The sequence below is a fragment of the Lolium perenne genome, chromosome 4 (genome assembly GCF_019359855.2).
Source record: "Lolium perenne isolate Kyuss_39 chromosome 4, Kyuss_2.0, whole genome shotgun sequence".
In the NCBI taxonomy this organism is placed as follows: Eukaryota; Viridiplantae; Streptophyta; class Magnoliopsida; order Poales; family Poaceae; genus Lolium; species Lolium perenne.
In genome coordinates this window covers 319,546,833-319,571,229 of record NC_067247.2, presented here as the reverse complement: position 1 = coordinate 319,571,229, position 24,397 = coordinate 319,546,833, and the positions used below count along the sequence as shown (strand labels likewise).

Sequence of the window (24,397 nt, the reverse complement as noted above, 5' to 3'; positions counted from 1 at the left end):
TCTTCCAAATCATAGCACCATAGTAGCAACTAAATACTTGTCTTGGACACATAAAATGTAGAAGACCTATCACTAATATATGGGTATCCCATGAGTTCATCTTCATCAGACCTAGATAATCAAGTAGGGTTAACCAAGTATAAACCCTAGATCCTATTACCAAAAACAATCCTCCTTAATTATCCATGCTTAACATCACGCCATGGTGATGAACCCTAATAGTAACCATACCTATTATTTTGCACTACATATCCTTGTTCCACTAAACCCTACTAGTGTTGGATACTTATGAACCATCTTATTTAGGAACCAACTATTTTACTTAGGGAAATAAATAGCAAACCTAAACAACCTCAACCTAATTGATATACTTCTTATTACTTAAGAAGTATGTTCTTCAAAAGTTATTCCTTTGAAGAAAATAAGGAATCATCATCAACCCTGCTTATAAGGACCTATAAACCCTAGCCAGCTATCACTAGCAAGATAAACCAATCTTGATAGCACCCATGTGTAATTAATTACTTAGGATGCCTAGGCTTAACTCCACCTTACAAGCCCTCGGTGCTGATGAATCCAACTAGGTTGTGATCCATCTACAACTCACTCCAGAATCCAGTTAGAACCATAATAAACCATGGAACTCCACAACCCTGATTATTATCCTTGTTCTTTATTAAATAACATGTTCTTCAAAAGTTATTCTTTTTAAGTATATAATAATCAATTATTAACCATGACATGTAGTGCTAAAACCAACCACTACTCATTACATGTTAGGATTACATCAAATCTTATTGTTGTGTGCTATTAATGCTATTCTTATGATATATTGCAGCACATGTTTATGATACCAAGTATTCAACCCTAATAAGAACCTTGTTTGTGAATCACTCTAAAAGTGCAACACACCCTGAACTAATCATTACAACTCACTAATCCTAAATCACCAGGGTTAGGTTACGCTTAGAGCGATCGCATCTCATAATTATGCATTATTGCATCCTTGCCAATCTTTTAAACATCGTCCTTACCGGACGATGATGCTATTTCAGAATTTGGAGTTATTGCGTATCGAAGACCTTGTCTGCATAATCTTGCAGTCAAGAAAGGCAAGTTCATCACTTGCTCATGTCATCTGAGTATTTCTATCAAATTACTTGCAAAGTACTATGATTATCACTATTGCATAAAAACCAAAACCACTACTTTCATAACTATGAATATGACTATGTGGTGGGCAATGGAACCATGGATTGTGTTGATATGGTGGAGGTTTCATTGCAAGGGTTTATATCCATCTAGGATTAAACAACAAATGTCGCCAGTGATTCTTGTGTCGTAATACCCGTTTTAACCATAAGATCCGGAGTGGGACGGAGTAGTCAAAAGTGTTTCCACCTCTCGTTCATCAACGGATGCGCTTTACCGTAGACACTTGTATCTGCCGGTGGCAAGCGGTAGGCTGGGGAAGCCTTAAGTCCCCACGGCATAGTCCGTAGACACTTGTCACTCGAAGAACAAGCGGTAGGCTGGGGAAGCCTTAAGTCCCCACGGTATTGCGGTCTATGATGGGTTGCAACACGGCGTAGGAGTGTATGGTAGAGCCCAGCACTGTCGTCGTGGTCGGGGTCCACCTTGAAATCTACAGGAATAATGGGACCGGCGTGGACCCAGGGTCGGGGCATGCAACAACGGGTGGGTGTTCGAGGTAGCGGAGGAACATGATTGGCTAGACCTTATACCGGGCCTCACACCATAGGAAGTGTGGACGAGAACATGACTCGGTTGGCACCAAGGTTAAGATCTCTTATGGGTAAAGCAACACACCTCTGCAGAGTGTAAAGAACCGTGACCTGTCACTCCCTGTTCCGGGATATGGAACTGCGAACGCGGCCGGAAAGGAGCTCCATGAAGTTCTAGTAAACCGGTGAAGGCTGACGGACATAGTTCTTCTGAATAAAAGCAACCTTTTGAAGAAATGATTATGAAAACCTGCATTGGTATTAGACTTTCTGGTCTAATGTCGTAGCTAGTGCATTAAACACCTCTTTCCTATAATGAACTTGTTGAGTACGCTCGTACTCATCCCACTCTTAAATCCCCTGCTTAGATATGGAAGCATCGAAGGAGGTTCTACAGTGCAACTCGGAGGCCGAGGAGTCAACAACTACTTCAAGAGACAGGACCCTGTCAGAGGAGTCAGATACCACATCCAACAAGGAGAAAACCTAGTTTAGCCATAGAATGGAACTAGCTTCCTAAATCTAGCTCCTACTTAGCTAGAATCTATTTATAGCCTCTATAGCTAGTCAAATACTCTACAAATAGAGTTCGTGATAGGATTAGACTACGAGTCGTTCTTCTGGAGTTTATTTGCAGATTTACCTCATTGTAAAGTAGGAGGCTGTGATGATCTTATGTAACAGAGTCAATGTTGTAATTCTATAGACATGCCTTGGACCCGCATATGTTTCTGTTGTACCACTCTGAGCGATATAATACTAGTGGAACGATGTTTCATTGGTATTATATCAGACTTGCATACTATACCATGCAGTGGTATGCCGGGTCACCACAGTTGGTATCAGAGCAAATGCTTTGACCTTAGGATTAAAACCCTTTAAAGGAGACCTATAGGATTGGTAGTGTCTATAGGAAGTTGTCTTAGTTGAACCAAATTATCTTATGACTTGAGATGGATATTCACTTGAGAATAATCCTGACACACTTGAGTCAACATTTCTTACCTAACTGACCAAGATAAAGTGAAGTTAGTCAGCTAATTCCAAAATATGTAGTATACCATTAAGTCCTTAAAACAATAGATGAGTAGATCACAGTTGGTATACAATACATGGTAGTCCAAAGAGAGGATACAACCATAAGGAAGATATCCTATTGGAAGATGTGTACCAACACATGTTATAGTTAAATAAGAATTACTCAGACCTGTAAAAGGAATAATATCAAGTGATGAAGATAATTAAGATATCATAGTAGAAAATGTAGACCAAGTTAAGTAATGAGTAAGTAAATTATCCAAACTTGTGAAACAATTGATAGTAAGTGATAACTATGAGTCATATGAGGTAGAAAAGACCATGATGAGTCAATCATGGGAAATAAGGAAGAGAGATAGGAATAAAATATGCCTACTTACTTGGTAGGAATAGTAATCATATATGATTCACCTCGGGATCATTATTTGATGAACATCTAAAATATTTAGGAGGAGTACAATAAGAAGCCAAATGCTAAACAATAGTACAAGAATTGTGTTCCCAAAACTATGGGAAGTGTGCCAAGCACATCATGACCATAGTCTTATGACAGAAATACTTGGAAATATAGCAACTATATTCCAATAGTTATGTGTTTAGAGTAGCCATGTTACAACCTAGACTTATCATGTGAGATAGTCCTCAACAAAATGGAAGTTAAGTAGTACTTCCGGAGAAAATTAGGTTAACCTTAACCATCCCAAACCACTTTATTTCAAGTTTATCTCATTGCAAATGTGCAATTAAGGTAAATGTTGAGACAAATAGTAGAATCCCAAATACTCGTGCTAAGTATCACGATATAAACCTATCTTATGTGGTGTTATATACTACACATCAGAGCCTGATGTTTAGAGATGTCTTACTCAACTATTATATTCAGGCTTATGATGGTGTGTATTATATGCACAATGCTGAATCTTCTTGGATTTTATTGGATTTTCATTGTTTGACTAGATCCATACATGAAGTTTGACTTTGATATGCAAATGCATGTTGCAATATCAAGTTCTTACTTGATGCTATAGATCTAGAGGGTAATGGTATTCATGTGAGGAAGTGAAGAATTCTAAAGATTCTGAAGACAAGATGAAGGTTCATTAGAAGAAAGGAGTAAAGTTGTGGGAAGCAACCACAATATTCAGAAGGAAGTACCAATCAAAATTCATGCTTTACCTCAACAGAGGAGTACTTTAGTACATAAGAAGCATGAAGGTGAGAAATCTGGTGATTATGGTGAAGCTCAAGCAGATCCATAGTCATTATAGAAGAGGGAATGCATGGAAAATCACTTAGGATACTATAATCATAGTGTCAGCTAGTGGTTTTCTTGCAAAATAAACCCTAAAGAATAGAAGATATAAGAAGACCACAGATGGTAACAGAAGACCACAGTTGGTATATGATCAATACTGGGAGATAGAGTAGAAGATGTCTCGACCAATTGGTCAAAACCTATACTAGAACCCATTTTTAGTTAACAAATAGCCACAATTAGTATCAAGTAGTCCACCATAGGATTATTTGTATCAAGAAGTTGTGAACAAATAAAACTTTGTTAGCCAAATAACAATGACCTGTAATCATTTAGTCGAAGGATTCACACTGGATGTCCACAACTGAGTGAATATACCACGAAGATCCTTCACGAGACCTTAGAAGAAGTACAAACCATAAGCTAGACCTAGACCAATATTCTAACCATAAGTCCAATAGTTCGAAGAAAAGGAGTTGAAGATCATAAGAAAACTCTAAGGGGTAGAGTAAAGATTAAGATGGATATACAATGACTCAATACTTTAAGCTAGATAGAAGCAGAAGGTCTGAACTGAGAGGAAGTTCGATCTTATTTTCATAAGATTGTTGAACACTACTTTCAGAAGAATGTCGTACTGTGAAGCCGAGGTTCATACCTCGAGGAAGTAAGAAGTGGACTATAACTTGAGAAAGTGAGCAATATTTGCTCAGAAGTATGCACGCTCAAGTAAGCTAATGATAATGAAGTTGAACGAAGGAAATACCGTAGATAAAATACAGCCCGAGAAGGCCAAAGACTGAAGAAGATTGAATATACCAGAACCATAGACTAATAGAATGATTCCTTTCATGGAACCTAAAGAACCCAAAATAGTTATAGGTATCAATTATAAACCATGATTGGATGGACTAAATGAGTCTAATCCATTCTTAGAGGAATAAACCATTAGGATCATTTCCATGGTAAATACCTTACCAAGTACCATTATTGCACTTTTGGTAGTAAGGTAAAATAAGGACCTATTTATCAATTAGGAGTTTATTATCAAATTAGCCTTCGAATAAGACTAGCAGCACCAGAAGAAGTCTCAATCATTGAATCTTCAATGAGAAAGGAAACCAGCTTATAGAGTTGGAAGAAATCAAAGAATCAAAGTAAGAACCATGGTTCAGAGACAAACCCTAACGGATTCCAGGAAGAATCTGGACAAGGGATATATTCAATTATACCCAGTAAGATCACTACGAAGTTCGAGAAAAGATATAGTCTGCACAAGTCAGATCCACACTTCGGAAACGTGAGAGAGATCAAACTTCGAGGACGAAGTTTAGTTTAAGGGGTAGAGACTGTAATATCCCAGGTATTGGGGTTACAAAAATAGAGGAAACATATGTGTGCATTGCATTCATGCATAGAAAATCTGGGGAATTTTCGCGCTTTAAAGTAAAACAGTCACAGTAACTAAAGTTTCACTTGACCTTGGTGGAATTGAAGTAGCTCACCAAGTCAAGCGCTATAAACCTCAATGTGACTTTGCTAAAATCTTGTTTTGGGCAGAGATGATTTGATCTAAGGGGTTAGATCAAATGGAATTAAATCTCACACAACAACACTTCAATCAAGGATCCATTGCTTGATCTTATAACAGACCATGATATGGTAATCCTTGCCATAACATATGAACATCCATTTAATTGTAAATCAAGTAAAAATAATTGGAGAAACTATTCTTCACTTATCTTCTCCATGTCTTAAACCAATCCTTGATCCTACCATGAACCTCATGGTATTCATTTTATTTCAATCTTGGAAACAAGACAAGGAGATCAACTCAAGAAGTATATATTCTTCTACATTCCAACACACTATACATCAAACCTAGAGAGGTGAGAGTTCTACTATAATTATTAGAGAAGCAATAACAAACCTTGAGGCAAACCTTGGATATACATCCAAGTATTCAAAACATTATCCTCAAGAGAAACCCTAGGATATTATCCAAGACAATTCCTAGAGAGATAAACCATTTATATTTAACATGGACATTGATGATCACATCAATCTCTTTAGAGCCTAACCTCAGGTTAGTATTAAAGTCCTTCCCAAATGAGTGAGACCATTCATATCAATCCAAGCTTTACCTATTTAAGAATCAAGGACAACCTTTGAACTAAAGTATTAGGAACAACCATTTCATCTTGGAGTGGTGAGATACCTTATTATCACATGGAATAATGCCATATCCATGAATTGATAAGGTGAGGAAGAGACTAACCCAATTAAGCTAGACAAATGGAACCTGAGCCTAGATACCTAAGAAGATATTAGGAGTACACCATAAAACCTTGAATAAACTATTCCTATGAGAGAGAGAGCTCAAACTAAGGTGTTACACTCAAGAAAGTTAAGCCAACACTTGAATGTGAGGGAGAGAACTATACCCAGATGGTTATATCATCATTCATGAGAAGAATTCTAAGTGAATATCTCAGGCCTTCTCCTGGGATATAAACTGTTGAGACAACCATAGTATGCATGTCCTAGAAAGTAAAATAGAAGTGCTATACCTTAATTGATCAAGAAAATGCTTGATCATGGGATTGAGAAACCTAATTCTTGAGAGATAACTTAGGAAGCCAAATCTTGATCATTATAAATTGAGTAATGATCATAACCCTAAGAACTTGAGGTAAAGTTATTAAGAACAAGTTGATCATGCCTAATCCATGATCATGCTCTTGAGGTATGTGAGGATAAGTTAAATCCTAATAGGATAAGTTAAATCCTAATAGGATAAGTTAAAAACGAGAACCTCTTCTTCCCCAATGTCGACAACGCACAGAAGGGACTCGGCCACGAACGGCGCCACCGCTTTGAACCACGTCGAGCTCGCCTCGTCCTATAAATAGCACGGAGAGGAGCACCGAGACGCCCCTAATCTTTGCCGTCATCTCTATCTCACTCTCGTTCTCTCTATCTCTCAATCTCTTCCGAACACCGCCACCACCTCTATCGGAAGAAACTCCGGCTAGCTTCCGGTGTGAAGCACCCCGCCGTCCGTGAAGTACATGAGGAGGAGCGCGATGCCGCAGTAAGTGTCTAGGAGAAAGGAATCGAGAAGGGGAAAGCTCTATCGCCGCAATCAAGCCAATCCAGTCCGCCGGCCATCGCCGAAAATCGCGACCTCATCACCATCTCCGACTACCCCAGGCTTCACCGAGCTCACCAACCGCCTCAGGTCGATCTTGCGCATCTCAGGCACCTTTTTATTCGTCTTAGGATCAACCGTAGCGCAATCCCGCTACTCGGCCGGATTGAGCCGCCGCAGTTGAGCTCGCCGGAGCCATCTCCGGTGACCGGCGGGAAGCAACGCTACCACCATCGGTCTCAGAACGTTGTGGGGATTCGAAATCAAGTACTAGTTCGTCCGGGGAGGCCTTAAATCGGCGGCGCGGCCGTTTTCTGGCCGCCGGCGTCAAGCCGCCGGCGAGAGCGTCGTGGCCAGTGGGTCCCCCACGAGGTCTTTTGACCAGTCTTTGTCTATGTGGCCGCTGACATGGATTCGGGCCCATCTGTCATTGTCTGTGGTTAGAATTGAACCGGTACAAGTTGTATTCCTGTTTAAATTTCAAATTTCATTAATATCTGAAACTTTGCAAATTTATAGGATATTCATCATAACTCAGAAAATTATAAATAAGATATCAAAATTCTTAGAAAAGAAAACTCTATCCAATAAAAATATAATATGAAATTTTTATTTTTAATAAAAATTTAATTGTTTTATACTTAATAATTAAGTCTTTTCTTTTAAATCTAAATTCAATTAAAATTCAATAATTAGTAAAACCCTCTAAAATAAATAAAAACCAGTAAGTAAATAAGGAAAACATTAAAATTAATTTTCCTTTACTATTAATTTATTAATCCTTATCAGGAGGATTTAAAACCCTAATTAATGATTACCCTAATTAGTAAATTATTTAAAAATAGTAAAAAGCCAAATTGAATATTATTTTATTTTGAAGTTATTATTAACTTCAACTTTATTAATGAAGTTATTAACTTGTGAACTAAATAGTAATTATGCGACACTAATTCCATATGGTAGAAAACTAGGAACTCATCATTTCATGTGTAATCCTAAAACCCTAATGCCATTTAGACCCTAGTTCCATTAGTACATGTGAACCCTAAATTGTCCTAAACCTAAAACCTTAGGTTAGAACATGTGATCATGGTACCTTCTTCCAAATCATAGCACCATAGTAGCAACTAAATACTTGTCTTGGACACATAAAATGTAGAAGACCTATCACTAATATATGGGTATCCCATGAGTTCATCTTCATCAGACCTAGATAATCAAGTAGGGTTAACCAAGTATAAACCCTAGATCCTATTACCAAAAACAATCCTCCTTAATTATCCATGCTTAACATCACGCCATGGTGATGAACCCTAATAGTAACCATACCTATTATTTTGCACTACATATCCTTGTTCCACTAAACCCTACTAGTGTTGGATACTTATGAACCATCTTATTTAGGAACCAACTATTTTACTTAGGGAAATAAATAGCAAACCTAAACAACCTCAACCTAATTGATATACTTCTTATTACTTAAGAAGTATGTTCTTCAAAAGTTATTCCTTTGAAGAAAATAAGGAATCATCATCAACCCTGCTTATAAGGACCTATAAACCCTAGCCAGCTATCACTAGCAAGATAAACCAATCTTGATAGCACCCATGTGTAATTAATTACTTAGGATGCCTAGGCTTAACTCCACCTTACAAGCCCTCGGTGCTGATGAATCCAACTAGGTTGTGATCCATCTACTACTCACTCCAGAATCCAGTTAGAACCATAATAAACCATGGAACTCCACAACCCTGATTATTATCCTTGTTCTTTATTAAATAACATGTTCTTCAAAAGTTATTCTTTTTAAGTATATAATAATCAATTATTAACCATGACATGTAGTGCTAAAACCAACCACTACTCATTACATGTTAGGATTACATCAAATCTTATTGTTGTGTGCTATTAATGCTATTCTTATGATATATTGCAGCACATGTTTATGATACCAAGTATTCAACCCTAATAAGAACCTTGTTTGTGAATCACTCTAAAAGTGCAACACACCCTGAACTAATCATTACAACTCACTAATCCTAAATCACCGGGGTTAGGTTACGCTTAGAGCGATCGCATCTCATAATTATGCATTATTGCATCCTTGCCAATCTTTTAAACATCGTCCTTACCGGACGATGATGCTATTTCTGAATTTGGAGTTATTGCGTATCGAAGACCTTGTCTGCATAATCTTGCAGTCAAGAAAGGCAAGTTCATCACTTGCTCATGTCATTTGAGTATTTCTATCAAATTACTTGCAAAGTACTATGATTATCACTATTGCATAAAAACCAAAACCACTACTTTCATAACTATGAATATGACTATGTGGTGGGCAATGGAACCATGGATTGTGTTGATATGGTGGAGGTTCCATTGCAAGGGTTTATATCCATCTAGGATTAAACAACAAATGTCGCCAGTGATTCTTGTGCCGTAATACCCGTGTTAACCATAAGATCCGGAGTGGGACGGAGTAGTCAAAAGTGTTTCCACCTCTCGTTCATCAACGGATGCGCTTTACCGTAGACACTTGTATCTATCGGTGGCAAGCGGTAGGCTGGGGAAGCCTTAAGTCCCCACGGCATAGTCCGTAGACACTTGTCACTCGAAGAACAAGCGGTAGGCTGGGGAAGCCTTAAGTCCCCACGGTATTGCGGTCTATGATGGGTTGCAGCTACCGGCGTAGGAGTGTATGGTAGAGCCCAACACTGTCGTCGTGATCGGGGTCCACCTTGAAAGCTACAGGAATAATGGGACCGGCGTGGACCCAGGGTCGGGGCATGCAACAACGGGTGGGTGTTCGAGGTAGCGGAGGAACATGATTGGCTAGACCTTATACCGGGCCTCACACCATAGGAAGTGTGGACGAGAACATGACTCGGTTGGCACCAAGGTTAAGATCTCTTATGGGTAAAGCAACACACCTCTGCAGAGTGTAAAGAACCGTGACCTGTCACTCCCTGTTCCGGGATATGAAACTGCAAACGCGGCCGGAAAGGAGCTCCATGAAGTTCTAGTAAACCGGTGAAGGCTGACGGACATAGTTCTTCTGAATAAAAGCAACCTTTTGAAGAAATGATTATGAAAACCTGCATTGGTATTAGACTTTCTGGTCTAATGTCGTAGCTAGTGCATTAAACACCTCTTTCCAATAATGAACTTGTTGAGTACGCTCGTACTCATCCCACTCTTAAATCCCCTGCTTAGATATGGAAGCATCGAAGGAGGATCTACAGTGCAACTCGGAGGCCGAGGAGTCAACAACTACTTCAAGAGACAGGACCCTGTCAGAGGAGTCAGATACCACATCCAACAAGGAGAAAACCTAGTTTAGCCATAGAATGGAACTAGCTTCCTAAATCTAGCTCCTACTTAGTTAGAATCTATTTATAGCCTCTATAGCTAGTCAAATACTCTACAAATAGAGTTCGTGATAGGATTAGACTACGAGTCGTTCTTCTGGAGTTTATTTGCAGATTTATCTCATTGTAAAGTAGGAGGCTGTGATGATCTTATGTAACAGAGTCAATGTTGTAATTCTATAGACATGCCTTGGACCCGCATATGTTTCTGTTGTACCACTCTGAGCGATATAATACTAGTGGAACGGTGTTTCATTGGTATTATATCAGACTTGCATACTACACCATGCAGTGGTATGCCGGGTCACCACAATTTATCTCAACAATTAGCCATTACACATCAATAACAGTGAAACACATATCAAATAAATTTTCCAGAAATGCGACATTCTATGATAATATATACAATGCAATAACATTTTATTTACGCACTTTATGCAATTTGCATCGTCTAGAAAATAAGGAGCTCCTTAAAATGGCATGTATCAAGTGGAGCGACTTTTGAGCTAATAAAAAATATTTTTATCAAAAAAATATTATCATTGTGAGTGGGGAGGAAACTATTTATGACTCTATTGTACACATAGCTGAAAACTCGAAAATTCAACATAGATGGCACTATCATAAAATTTCTACAAGTGAGTCTACATACACTTACATATGAATTGAAAAGCCAAAACATAGGGGGGAAAGTATATTTTGATTCTTGCAAATTATGAAATATAGGCGTAACGTCTGGACATGGATTTTAGGTGCAACCATTTGGATTGGTTACTCGGGATTTATTCAGCGGGTGCGGCTGGCAGCTTGATCGCAGGCTCACATGTTGAGACATTGGCGTTGTGTTTTGGTTTCAGTTTTTAGGTGGTTGATTCTTGTAGAAACTTTGTGTGATCCACAAGCTGTAATAAGGATACTTTGTGTAAGGCTTCCGACTGAATTTTAATAATGAAATAAAGGCCGAATTTATCACTTTGATACAGAGGCTGAGGTTCGTTTCCCACTTTCGAAAAAAAATGAAAGGAAGAACAAAGTTACCCTAGAGAATGGATTTAAAACGTATCTTTCTTAATTCTTGTCAGAAGATATGTGCATTTTAAATCCATGAAAACAAATCAAGTGTTTTGGAATTTATCCTAGAGAATGGATGTAAACTCTATTTTAAAATACATCTTTTAAACTGAAATAAAAAAATTCACATATACATCTTCTCGTGCTACGTTTATAAGGTTGTTTTATAAAAAATCAACATGTGATGCGGAGTGCTGCAGATAATATGGTCACCATGAATCACCCACTCACCTTCGTCGTCTACAAATACCCGACTGCTCTGTCCGTTCCCCCTCTTCCACTCGTCTCGCCATTAACAAGGGCGGAAGCTCCGGGAAACAATTTTCTTCCCCCAAATCCTCCAGACAAAGCCCTACCACCTGAGCCCCAAACCCAGCTAACTCTCACGCGCGCGCGCTCCCCCTCAGCGTGGAATTTATGCCCGAATTTTCTGCCAATTTGGGTTCACCGGCCATTCGTGGCAGGAGTTCAGGATAGAGCTCGCGGGGATGAGGCTGCACGGGGATGTGTCGGATGGCGAAGAGGATGCGGTGATGGATCCAGCTCTGCTGTCATCGTCGTCGCCGAACGGAGCGGCAGTGGCAGCTGCCGTCTCTGCGCCGAGGCTGGTGGTGGGCTACGCCCTCACCAAGAAGAAGGTGAAGAGCTTCCTCCAGCCCAAGCTGCTCTTGCTGGCGAGGTAAAAAAGCCTGCTTCACCGCCCCCTAAAGACATGTGCTCCATTCATTCCCTGGGGATCAAGTGGTGAAAGATTTATTACATGGTTTGTGTTTGCTGCGTGTGGAGTATTTTTCACAAAAAGAAAGAAAAAACAAGTTTTTGTTTCTGGTCAAGAGGTGCTGAAGAGTGTTGCTCCTGGATGAAAATGCTGTTCTTGGTTCAGTTTCTGAAGATGAGCAGCATTTTGCTTGAACAGGCAGAGGCGATAAAAGGGTAGCAATTGATGTTCCAACCATTACAATTTCTACAATATAGGGTGGAGGAATGGAATGCTATTCTATTCCTTGGTAGCGCTTATTGATCAGTCATCGAATCGTACGTCTACCGGAGTATAAAGTTAGCAGGGGTGGCTAGTGAGAGTGGCTTCTAAGTGAAGCATGTTGGGTTCTAGATTAGAAATTCCAATGGCAGCGGTAGATGCCTTATTCGGGCGCCTGTGTTGACGGTTGCACTGCATGAGGGGTATCCATAGTCTATAATTGTATTATTATTATTATGCCCACTTGACAAAATGCTTTGTAGTGTGCTAATCCTTGTTGCCCGGCATCTGGGTTTCTAGCTGGAATATTCCTAGAGATAAGCACATCACATGGATTATCCGATTATGACAGCTTATTGATGGCTATGTCTTTTCTCGGATCATTTCCACTTTAGTGAATGCATCGCTAGATTTGATGGCAACATGGACCACTGACAAACAATCTTTGAGCTGGCTATCTTGTTTGTTTATTTGAACGAAGAGCTAAACTCATTCAACTATTTGCTAGTTGCTTCCCAGCCTACGAACATAAGAAAAGTATGTCCAGAAATTATGGAACATGAACTAACAAGGATTTTTCCCTGCAAAATTGAATTATTTTATTATGGGACTGATACATCTTTTGATTTTAGGGAAAAACAAAATTCGAAAAGTCAGTTTATGCACTTGCATCTTGAAAATTCTCAAACAAATTATAGATGTGCATCACGTTAGAACGGTGGGTCTGTAACTTCATGCAATAAAATGTGTCATCTAACTATTCAATTTTTTTTATATATGTACTTTTATTGTTTAATAACTTTAAATAAATGTTCTGGATGAGAAACAATTGGAGTTTACCCTTGTGAGTTGCCTCACAGGCTAAAGAACGTAAGCAAGGCATGTTTTTTGGTAAGAAGAACATGAGCAAGGCATATGAGAAAGTAAAGTAAAATAAGTTTGCAAGAAAATATTTTTCACGAGATTGACCAACCGTTGCTTGATCAAATTTTATATTTGAAGTTAGTTATTTTATTTTATTTGAATATGAACCCTACCATACTGTTGAGCAATGTTCAAGAAATCGTGAATCACTAACTTATCGGCCAGCTTCGAAATGGAGATTAATCGCTTATCGAACGATTAATCGATTTTATCGTTCGATCATTTATCGGCTTAATTTTTTGTAAATCCTAATTTTTGGCACTAAATTTTCTATAATATGCTATGTATAGATAATATTGAAGTATCAAACAGAATTATTACCTTGATTCCTTGTATTTGAATCAATAAAAATGGTAATTTTGAGCTAATGCTTAGTTCTACAAGACTATAGAACGAAAATAACGACTGCCAGACCGAATTTCAGCAAAATTTCACTCAAAATCGGCCAAAATATCGGTCATCGGGCTGAAAATCGGCCGAAATCTCGGTGCAGCGATAAATTAGCCGAGATGCCAAAATCTTATCGGTTACCACCTGATTCACGATAAATCGGCCGATAAATCGGTATCTCGGCCGATTTTTTGAACAGTGCTGTTGAGTAACTAAAACGATGAATGTTCTGACATGACGCTGGTTTCCCTTGTATCATTCCTTTTTATCCTTTGGAGGTAGCCCTGTAACTTTCTGATCTGCATTAGATTGATAGTCGGCTACACTTAAAAACAAATTTATCTCAAGCTGACTTGGTCATAGACTAATTCTTTTTGAATTTTAGCAGAGAGCTGGAATTCAGCTTAAATAATGTCTACCACGTATTATAAGTGTACATTCACTAGCCATGTGTGTTAACTAGTTTTCTATAGCTCTTTCCAATATTTTATTTTAGTGACGCTTGATGTGTTTTTAAACATGTGCATTTTTCTTTGTCAGGAAGAAAGGAATTAGTTTCGTATCAATTGATGAGACTCATCCTCTCTCCGAGCAAGGACCATTTGATATTATACTGCACAAGGTTAGTCAATTATAAATATGTTCTGAAAGTTTGCGGACGCATAGTTTTTAGAACTAAGATTGTTTTACATATTTTTCCAATGGTTGTGTTTATGAACCTTTTGATCCTTGAAAGAAGCGACTTATGCTTAATCCTTTAAAAAATATGTCGTCATAAATTCTTTGCTTTCTTCTGTAGAAAACTAGCAAGGAGTGGCAGCGAGTTCTGGAGGTAATATTTGACTCCATATTTTGAAACATGATGATCTGAAAATGAATGAGTGTACCATACTGATACAGTATGCACATCTCGACATGTATTACCTAATTTCCCTTGTAGTTGGTGCCATGTCCTGGTAAATCTGTGCCCACATAGCCTCTCTGTTCAAAAGTACGACATTTTAGATACTGACAGTCTCCAGCAAACATCTTTTACCATTATGTTTTATTTGTGCTACTAGAAAACTATACAAAAATATTCGCAAAAAAAAACTATACAAAAATATTATGAAAATGTGATTCATGTGAAATTTAATGATATTCTGTTCTCCTTACCAATCCAAATGATTTATCATATATTAGGAGCCAAGGTTAGAAAAAAAAACAACTACTGATTTTAGGAAGTCATGTATTCTGCAATGGAGGTCCTAAGATTAAGTGTTTATCCTGTCTGCAGTGATGACAGTTAGTATTCTCAATTATCTAATACAAAGAAATGTCTACTGCGGCTCACTATGAAACGATCCTTTTGTTCGGAATTTCTTCGTTCGTACTGAACCGCTTGCAGAATCAAATCCTGTTCGCTTATCGTGATTGTAATACTCTGCTGTTAGCTTCTATATCTGGATTTCCTGTTTTCTGTTGTTTTCATAATTTAATTTTCTTCATTTTGTGAAGGATTATCATGAAGTGCATCCAGAAGTCACTGTTCTTGATCCACCCAATGCCATCGAGCATCTAAACAATCGACAATCGATGCTTGAAGAAGTAGCAGATCTGAACCTGTCCAGTTTCTATGGTAGTAATGCAGATACCCTTAAGATGGATATTTGTGCTATGAAAATAAGAAAACACATTTGAATTTGTTTGGATGAGTGCTGCACATTTTCTCACCCATGAGATTATTGTAGTGTGAAAATGTGCATATATCTGAAGGCACGGTGTACTATGAGTAACATAGTGGAAACATTCTCACTCACCCAAGCACTCAATCCACTCATAAAAATAGGCACATCAATTCAAGGTTTCCTGTGTATATGAACCCTTTTTCGTTTTTCCTCTTGTAATGAAATTGCTGAGTCCCCTTCTTGTTTCGTAAAAAAAGGTTTGTCTATTTTATATTTTGTGAGTTAACATTCTTCACATTGACACGTCACATTCTTACTAAATTATCATATAAACGCAGTCCTAGAGAAGAATAGACTTTTGCTGTCAATAGAATTGAACAGACGAGATTTTCCTGTTGACAAGATGGATTCAGAGTCCTATTTCTTTCCTTGTGAACCAGTTTAAAATTAAGGTTTCTATGTAAATCACGTTCAAACATATGAGAGCACTAAACTAACTCAGCTACGGAAAATTACGAAACTCTGGGTAAAATTCCTTGTTGACTTATTTATTGCTGGATAAGTTCACTGACAAATTATGTTCAATTGGACAGTCTATTTTTCTGATTCATCATGAACACGTAGCATATTGACATGCAGATTGCTAAAAGTGCATTTTCAGCTTACTTCTATGAAGCACATAATATGTTTATAATTGTATATAAATGTTTATGTTTTAAACTTTGAACCATGCCAGAAGAAGTTTGCACTCCACGCCAACTGGTCATTATGAAAGATCCGTCCTCTATACCAACTGCAGTTGCCATGGCTGGACTAACCTTGCCATTAGGTAACTTATTCAAACCCTGTAAATATCAATTTTCTTGGATAAAAGATTTTGAAACATGCTGCGAATGATCCTTTTGAATTAGTCAAATCTGCTCACTTTGCTTTAGCTTCTCAGGACTCATTTTATTTTAATCAATCTGGTTACCTGGTAGTGCATTCTTGCTACTATGTTTGGAGTGGAGTATGAATTATTTCCTTGTGGTTAATACTCTCCATGCAGTTACCGTGGTTCTAACAAAAGACCATGAATATATATTAACTGCTTCTCTTATATATGCAATGTTGAGTTAGTCTCCTTCTGTGTTACTGAAATTAGACCGTCCTAATCTGTTCTGCAGCATATTGGGATCATATTCATGTACTTTCGATAGGGTATTACATGGGAAGGAACATAAGGAGATTTCTTATCATTGATGTATGTACTTTCAATAGGGTATTACACGAGCAGGAACATAAGGGGATTTTTCTGCTAAGCACTTGTAGTTTTATGTACATGGTGCATTACATAGGTTGTGACATTATTGTTCTTCTAAATTGTACTACTTTAATACACTGGGTACACTAAGCTGCACGCTTCTTGAATCTTGATTGTATTTGTTGCTCCTCCCAATATACATTTGAATTTAGTGGTCATGATACTGTACAGCTTTGATCAGTTTAGCTTTCATCCTGTTGTGCTTTGATCAGTACTGAATGTCTGCAATACAAACATGCATGCACTTTATGCCAAACAAGGAAGGGAATGATGAACGAGAATTTGTGATATTATCTTTGACCAGAAATATGTCTTGTTGCCTAACTCTGTTCAATATCAGCGAACGAGAATTTGTGATATTATCTTAGACAAATTCTCGTTACTATTTCTCGCTGATATTGAACGAGAAATGTGTGTTGCCTATTCCATGAATATGTCTGAATGTTTCCAGAAATCATCTTTGACACCATGCTGATATTGAACAGAGGAAGAGTTCTTGTTACTATTTCTCGCTGGCACCAAAATTTAGTTTGGTGAAATATGTGTGTTGCCTAACTCTGTGTGCATGTTATCTGGAAACATGTCCTGCAGCTATCCTGTCACTTCACGCTAGTTTGAATTAGGATGGAGAGTAAGGAGGGTTGACTGGGGGTGCAAACTGATGCTCAAATTTGATGTTGGCTGATCTCTTTCCAGTTGCAATTTCAAATCATCACATATTCGGTCATTTTTCCAGCTGTATATTTTCTGCTCCTGGATGGTCTTATTGTGCTTTAATATGTTACATGGGACTTTCGGTATGTTATATATGGAACTAGTAAGTGGAAACTGCTGATGGAACCCACTTCTCTTTGTTGCAGTTGCCAAGCCATTGGTTGTTGATGGAACTTCAAAATCTCATGAGCTATCTCTTGCATACGACGAGGCATCATTGTCAATGTTGGATCCACCTCTGGTACTCCAGGAATTTGTGAATCATGGTACGTCCTGATTCTTATATGGCCTTCTTGTATCTGTCCATATTTTTTTCTTGCAGTAACCTGACACTTTCCGCTGGAATTGAAGGTAACATGTAGCATCTGATTTATTACTTCTACAGGCGGGATCCTCTTTAAGGTGTACATCATTGGTGAAGCAATACAGGTTGTCCGCAGGTTTTCTGTTCCTGATGTTAACACCTATGACTTACTAAACAATGTTGGCATCTATCGACTTCCAAGAGTTTCATGTGCTGCAGCTAGTGCAGACCATGCAGACCTTGATCCTCGTATTGCAGGTGGGTCGTCTGCAATATTTTCAATTTTATCTTTTGTTCAGTTTTCTTTTTGAATTGATTTTGTGCAAACTTTTTATTAACAAAAAATGTCTTTGGAATTGTCTTCGGCATGAAAAAAAATGAAGTGAATATATTATTTTGTTATCATTTCAAACCGAGGAGAAAATCGTTCAATTCAAAATTAGTTGGCCTTTTAATTTGTTCTGTTGGCCGACAGATTTCGATTTCTATTTCACCAAATGAACAGTTTACATTACTGAACAGAGCTTCCTCCAAGACCACTTCTAGAGAAACTGAGCAGGGAGCTACGTAGTCGGCTGGTATGACCAACACTGATTCTTAATTATGTGTGGCTGTTTTGTTTGTTGATTCACCTGACATGTTAAAATTTGCAGGGTCTGAGATTGTTCAACGTAGATATGATTAGAGAACTTGGAGCAAATGATCGGTACTATATAATTGATATCAATTACTTCCCAGGTGTGTAGATATTTTGTCTGTCACATGGCTTTGCATTTCTTTTGTTCTGTCAATATGTTCATGAAGAACTTGCTAGGCGAAACAATTTTATCCCAGCCGAAGGGAAAAGAAGTGTATCAACCCGAGATGTCTCTGGCCGTCTAGGCCAGTTTAACACTGTTCCAGTAGGGATATCTTCTCCACTAACCAAGGTTTACTTGGTTGGAGCATGAGTAGAGTCTTGCTAACTGTATGTTGTTCAGCCCAGGGGCAGATTGTTCCAACTCTTTACAGGTAACTTCATAATAGAATATGTAGTGGTTAGGAAAATGACATTGCAAATCACAAAAGGCATTTTGATGATGGGTAGTTTCAGTGAGGTTTCAGATCATTTTCTATGAAGACAGCGATATACATGGTACTGCAGAAGTTGCTTCCGTTTTGTTGGATTAAATATTGTGGGAAGAACTTGCATTTTAAAAAGAGAGCATGTAGCACTTCATGGTCTCGAATCTGGACAATTTCACAGCATGGTAATTTCCTGACAGTAATAGTTTTTTATCGTCCCAGATCTAATATTTTTTCCACAGGGTATGGGAAAATGCCAGGCTATGAACACATATTCACTGACTTCTTGCAAAGTCTTGGGCAAAACAATTATAAAAGGAGCTTGAGCGAGGGCTGAAGTGCGAGGAAGTTTGTGATTGAACAACAGGAGAGCATGTATGGGCGGAAACCATACTTTTTCAGAAATGTATATATCTGGGATATAAGCTGGAACCCACCAAAGGCTTGAAGAAGTCCCAAACTCACAGTGCTGATCTTCTCAGAACTCACAAGTGGCGCCACATACAGGGTCAGGAGTAAGGGGATAAAGAAGAAAAGCTCGAATGACCCTTGTTTGTATAAATCGGTGAATATTGTATTCTGGGTGCCTTTGTGTAGGATTGTTTTGAACATAGTTTGGTGATCCTCTCATCATTAATCTTGACTCAAGTTTCATAAAGTAGAATTGTTAACATATTTTTTTTGAATGTTTAGCATGAGTCCTTTAACATAGTACTATGTAGTACAACTGATAGATCAGTTTCTTAACAAACACTGCATCACAGTAAGTACCAGTAACATTCGGAACAAGATTTTTTTTGGCCTGGCTTAGGTTTACCATACATAACAGTAAAACTAGCTCTTCTAGGCAAATAGATTTCTCAACAATCAGCTCACAAAGCCTCGGCTGATTTGCAGTCCGGCGATCTTGATAAACCGAAACAGCTCGCTTCCAGCTCTGGCGCAGGCTTCGAGCACGACTGCCTCCTCATTTGTGGGCAGCTCGTAGTCGCAGACAGGGCAGAGATGGTGAACACGGAGCGACCTGAAGATGCATCGCTCGTGGAAAGAGTGGGCGCAGGGGAGTCCTGAGCGCGTCGCCTTTCCTGAAATCGTCGTGGCAGACCGCGCAGTACTCCTCGCTCGTCTCGCCCACCGTCGGCGCGTGCAGGAGCGCCATTGCGCAGCTCGATGCCGGCTTGAGCTTGCGCGACTCCCTTGTGGATCCTCTTCTTATCTTGTGTTTTTCCTGGTCAAGATCGCCGCCAGCGACGCCGCTCATGGGGTCCATCTGCCGGTGCACGCCTGCTCGGAGAAGGGTGCTAGCAGCGATCTGCCGATCGGGCGAGTCGAGCGGGGATGATGAGGATGATGATGGAACGCAGGATCCTTGTGGCAGGGATCAGATCAGTAAGATGTGGTTCCAGATATATAGGCATTCACGGCCCGACGCCGGATGCGGATTCGACGAAATCCACATACACCAGAGACTGGCTCGGAATCGGAAACAGCAGGGCTGGGCCAGGAGAATCGGGGCTGCGCCTGGTGACAGCCCAGATAGAGATAGGTGCTAATTGGTCGGCCATAGACAAAAAGGCCATACCTGGACAAGGCCCAGATAAGCGTGTGCGATTGTGGCTGCCCGTCGGCAAATACTATACATCGCCCGTTAGCGGTGGAGAATACACCCCGTCCGCTAACGGGGCGATATGGGCCATGACCCATTAGCGTGGGTTTTTTCCTTTGTATGCACACGGTTTTTTTTTTTTTGGTACTTCGATTTTTTTGTTTCGCTTTTTTTGTTTTCCTTTTTCGCTTTTTCTGATTGATTTTTTAAATTTTTTTCTCAAATATTTTGAAATATAAGTATTTTATTTTTCTGAAGAAAAAATGACCAATTGATTTTAAATGTTTTTGGAAAAAAAATTTGCAAAAACTTTTTTGAACAGAAAATATTTGGAGCAAAAAAATTTTGCGGAAATTTTAAAATCAAACAAATTTTAAAGTTAAGCAAATTTTGAACGTGAGCAAATTTTGAATCTAAGAAAATTTCAAATTTGAGCAATTTTCAATTTTAAAATTTTCTTATTTTGAAATCTATACATTTTTTCAAATCTCGAACATCTTAACGGGTGCGCCTATTGATCGCTTTAAGCGGACCGGAAGATCGGCTCCGCGCACCTGTGTACGAAGGATAGGTTTAAATGGGCTCGGCCCATTTAACATATCGCTTTGCACGGACGTTTCGTGTTACTGTTTCGCACATAATTCTCCTTCATTCTCGCGTTACCGTTTCGCGTTACTTTCTCCGTTTCGCTTTTCTTTGCTTTCTTTCGACCTGTAGCTTTTCGCCCGTAATGTTTGTAGCAGCTTCTTTTCGTTTTTACTGCTTTTTGATGCACTTTTTTTCAGTTCCAGTTCTTTCCTTGCTGGCTAGTGTCTCGAAAAATGCGGAGCATTTTCCATACTGTTATTTTCGAGAACATTATGAAAAAAGTGCGGAAAACTCAGTACTAAGTAGCAGTGCAAAATCAAAAGTACGAAAGTCAGAGCAGTATTAAGTCTTAGGGATAGAACTTTCATTTCAGCAAAGTAGCAATGAGAAAAATCAAAAGTAGGAAAGTCACAATAGTTTTTAGACATTTTTCTTAAGAAAAACATAGTTGTCTGAATGGTCCTGAAGAAAACAGTGTTTCATTTCAGCAACTTTGCATAGTGAAAAAACAGAGTACTAGTGCCAAGAAATTATCCATTTAATTCATTTGCTGCCTTGCACATAGATAAAAATTTCTTGATTGGTGCAGTCTCATGACAAAAATATCACCACTCCAGTCCCCTTGTATCTTCACCATGCTGGTTCACTATCAACTAGCATTGCATCCATGTTTATTTGCATATAAGAATCTTTGGACATGAACGGATTTCACAGGTTGGTTACATGAACGGATTTTCATGATGAACGAATTTCAACTATGAACATTTCCTATTACATAAACAAATTTCAACTATGAACGGTTTCCACCTTTAACAATTTCCATCTGTGAACAAATTTAAAAATGTACGAAGTCCCATATTGAACATTTTTTAAAAACAAACGGATTACCACCTCGAACAGTTCCTAACTTAAACAAAATCTAAAAAAATGAACGTTTTCCCCAAGGTTGGTTATATGAACAGATTTCCATGATGAACAAATTGTAAACATGAACGGTTTCCTTCTTTAAACAATTTTCAAAGATGCACGAATTTCACAGATTGGTTGCATGAATGGATTTCCGAGTTGAAAACATTCGAAACATGAACAGTTTCCTTCTTTAAAACATTTTTGACGGATTTCCACCTTGAACATTTTCCACTATTACAAGAACGAATTTAAACTATGAACAGTTTCCGCCTTTAACAATTCCCGTCTTTGATTTTTTTTGAAAATGAACAAAGTCCCACGTTGAACAAATTTGGAAAATGAGTGAAGTCGCACGTTGAACATTTTTGAAAAATGAATGGATTACCACCTCGAACAGTTCCTAACTTAAACAATTTCTCAAAGTGAACTTATTCCCAAGGTTGGTTACATGCATAGCATGAACGGTTTTCTTGAAACATTTCTCATTACATGAACGAATTTCACCTATGAACGGTTTCATCCTTGAACGGTTTCTGTTTTCAAAAAATTGAAAATGAATGCACTCCCACCTTGAATATTTTTGAAAAATGAACGGATTACCACGTTGAACAGTTTCCAACTTAAACAAATTTTGAAAAGATGAACGAATTTTCCAAAGACATGAACAAATTTCCCATGATGAACAAAATTGCAAAATATGAATGGTTTCCTTCTTTAAAACAAATTTCAAAGATGAACGAATTTCACAGGTTGGTTACATGAACGGATTTCCATTATGAACAAAATCGAAAACATGAACGGATTTCACCTTGAACATTATCTATTACATGAACAAATTTTAATTATGAACTGTTTCCGCCTTTAACAATTTCCATCTTTGAACAAATTTGAAAATGTACGAAGTCCCACGTTAAACATTTTTGAAAAAAATGAACGGATTACCACCTCGAACATTTCCTAACTTAAACAAATTCTACAAATGAACGTTTTTCCCAAGGTTGGTTACATGAACGGATTTCGATGATGAACAAAATTGCGAAAGCATGAACTGTTTTCCTTCTTTAAACAATTTTCGAGGATGAATGGATTTTCACACGTTGTTTACATGAACGGATTTCCATGATGAACAAATTCTAATGCATTTTGAACGGATCCCTTCTATAAACATTTTTTAACGGATTTCCACCTTGAATATTTTTCTATTACATGAACGAATTCCAACTATGAAATGGTTTCCGCCTTTAACAATTTCCGTCTTTGAACAAATTTGAAAATGAACAGAGTCCCAAGTTAAACATTTTTGAAAAAAATGAACCGATTACCACCTCGAATAGTTTCTAAACTTAATCAATTTCTAAAAAAATCGAACAGATTACCATGTCAAAAAAATTTGTTACTTGAATGAATTTTTACCTTGTACATATATGGGAGTTGAACAACTTTGAAAAACTCTAGTATCGCACCTTCAAAAATTATGAGTAACGAACAGTTTTCCTGTTGTGGGTATACTTCATGGGTGTACCATCAACAGTGCCTAGATCCGGCAAACCCGGGTGGTCCACAGACGGTGATGTGGCATGTGGCCCATCGGGCGGCCCAGTTGCTGTTGATCATGAAGGATGAAGTACAGTCCAGGATCAGGGAGCCGGATCCTAACCGACCTTTGGAGGAGGCCGGATCCGTGAGGAACCCGGATCCAGTACGACGTAGATGGAAGACGGATCCTTGAGGTACACGGCAAGACATTGTACCGTAGTTAGGCAACCTGTAATCCGGCTAGGGCTCTCCATGTAAACGCTAGATTCGTGCGCATTTATAAGCCGGATCCTGGGAGCCCTAGAGGCACAACTACAACTCATTGTAACACCGCGAAAGCGTCCAGATAATTCCAGACAAGCAGCAGTAGGCCCTGTCTTCGAGCAGGAGTTCCGACGTTGGGTAAATCGCGTACCACCGTCCCGAGTGCTCTCCGCCCTATGGCCCTACTTCTTTTCCCCCTCGTGAGGATCCCTCCTCCGAGGTACCGTCGAGTAGGCAACGACATTCCCACTTTGAAAAAATTAATGAAAAATTCGAACGATTCACCATGTGAACTGTTTTTCAAATCTTGAACATTTTTTTTATTCAACGATTTGCATGTAGAACAATTATGAAAAAAATTCTCAACATTATTGAAAAAATGAACGGTTTCAACTTCAAACAAAATTGTTACTTGAAAAAGGAAATTTCAACCTTGAAAATGAATGGAAATGGAATCAGAAATGGAGGTTGAGTTCTTCCTCAAATTGATTTGGTGTTGAAATAACTTTGGATCAGCACA

At 38.5% G+C, this 24,397-nt stretch overlaps 1 protein-coding gene across 8 annotated transcripts; it reads left to right on the top strand.

The window, feature by feature from the left end:
• Positions 1–11,867: 11,867 nt before the first annotated feature.
• Positions 11,868–19,649, top strand: LOC127296312 (inositol-tetrakisphosphate 1-kinase 2). Of its 8 annotated transcripts, XR_007848447.2 has the most exons (11): positions 11,870–12,307; positions 14,462–14,543; positions 14,721–14,753; positions 15,419–15,539; positions 16,325–16,417; positions 17,752–17,871; positions 17,991–18,167; positions 18,432–18,487; positions 18,563–18,647; positions 18,724–18,920; positions 19,217–19,649. XR_007848447.2 is itself a non-coding variant. In XM_051326358.2 (10 exons), exons 1-10 carry the CDS (start codon positions 12,117–12,119, stop codon positions 18,789–18,791), a joined length of 1,026 nt encoding a protein of 341 aa, XP_051182318.1. In that variant the 5' UTR covers positions 11,869–12,116; the 3' UTR covers positions 18,792–19,210. The 8 variants fall into 8 exon arrangements, 5 of the variants coding, with proteins under 5 accessions (XP_051182318.1, XP_051182320.1, XP_051182317.1 ...); XR_007848448.2 differs by lacking the exon at positions 18,724–18,920 and having other exon boundaries at positions 11,868–12,307; positions 18,415–18,487; positions 19,217–19,271; XR_007848449.2 differs by lacking the exon at positions 19,217–19,649 and having other exon boundaries at positions 11,868–12,307; positions 18,415–18,487; positions 18,724–18,747.
• Positions 19,650–24,397: the final 4,748 nt, after the last annotated feature.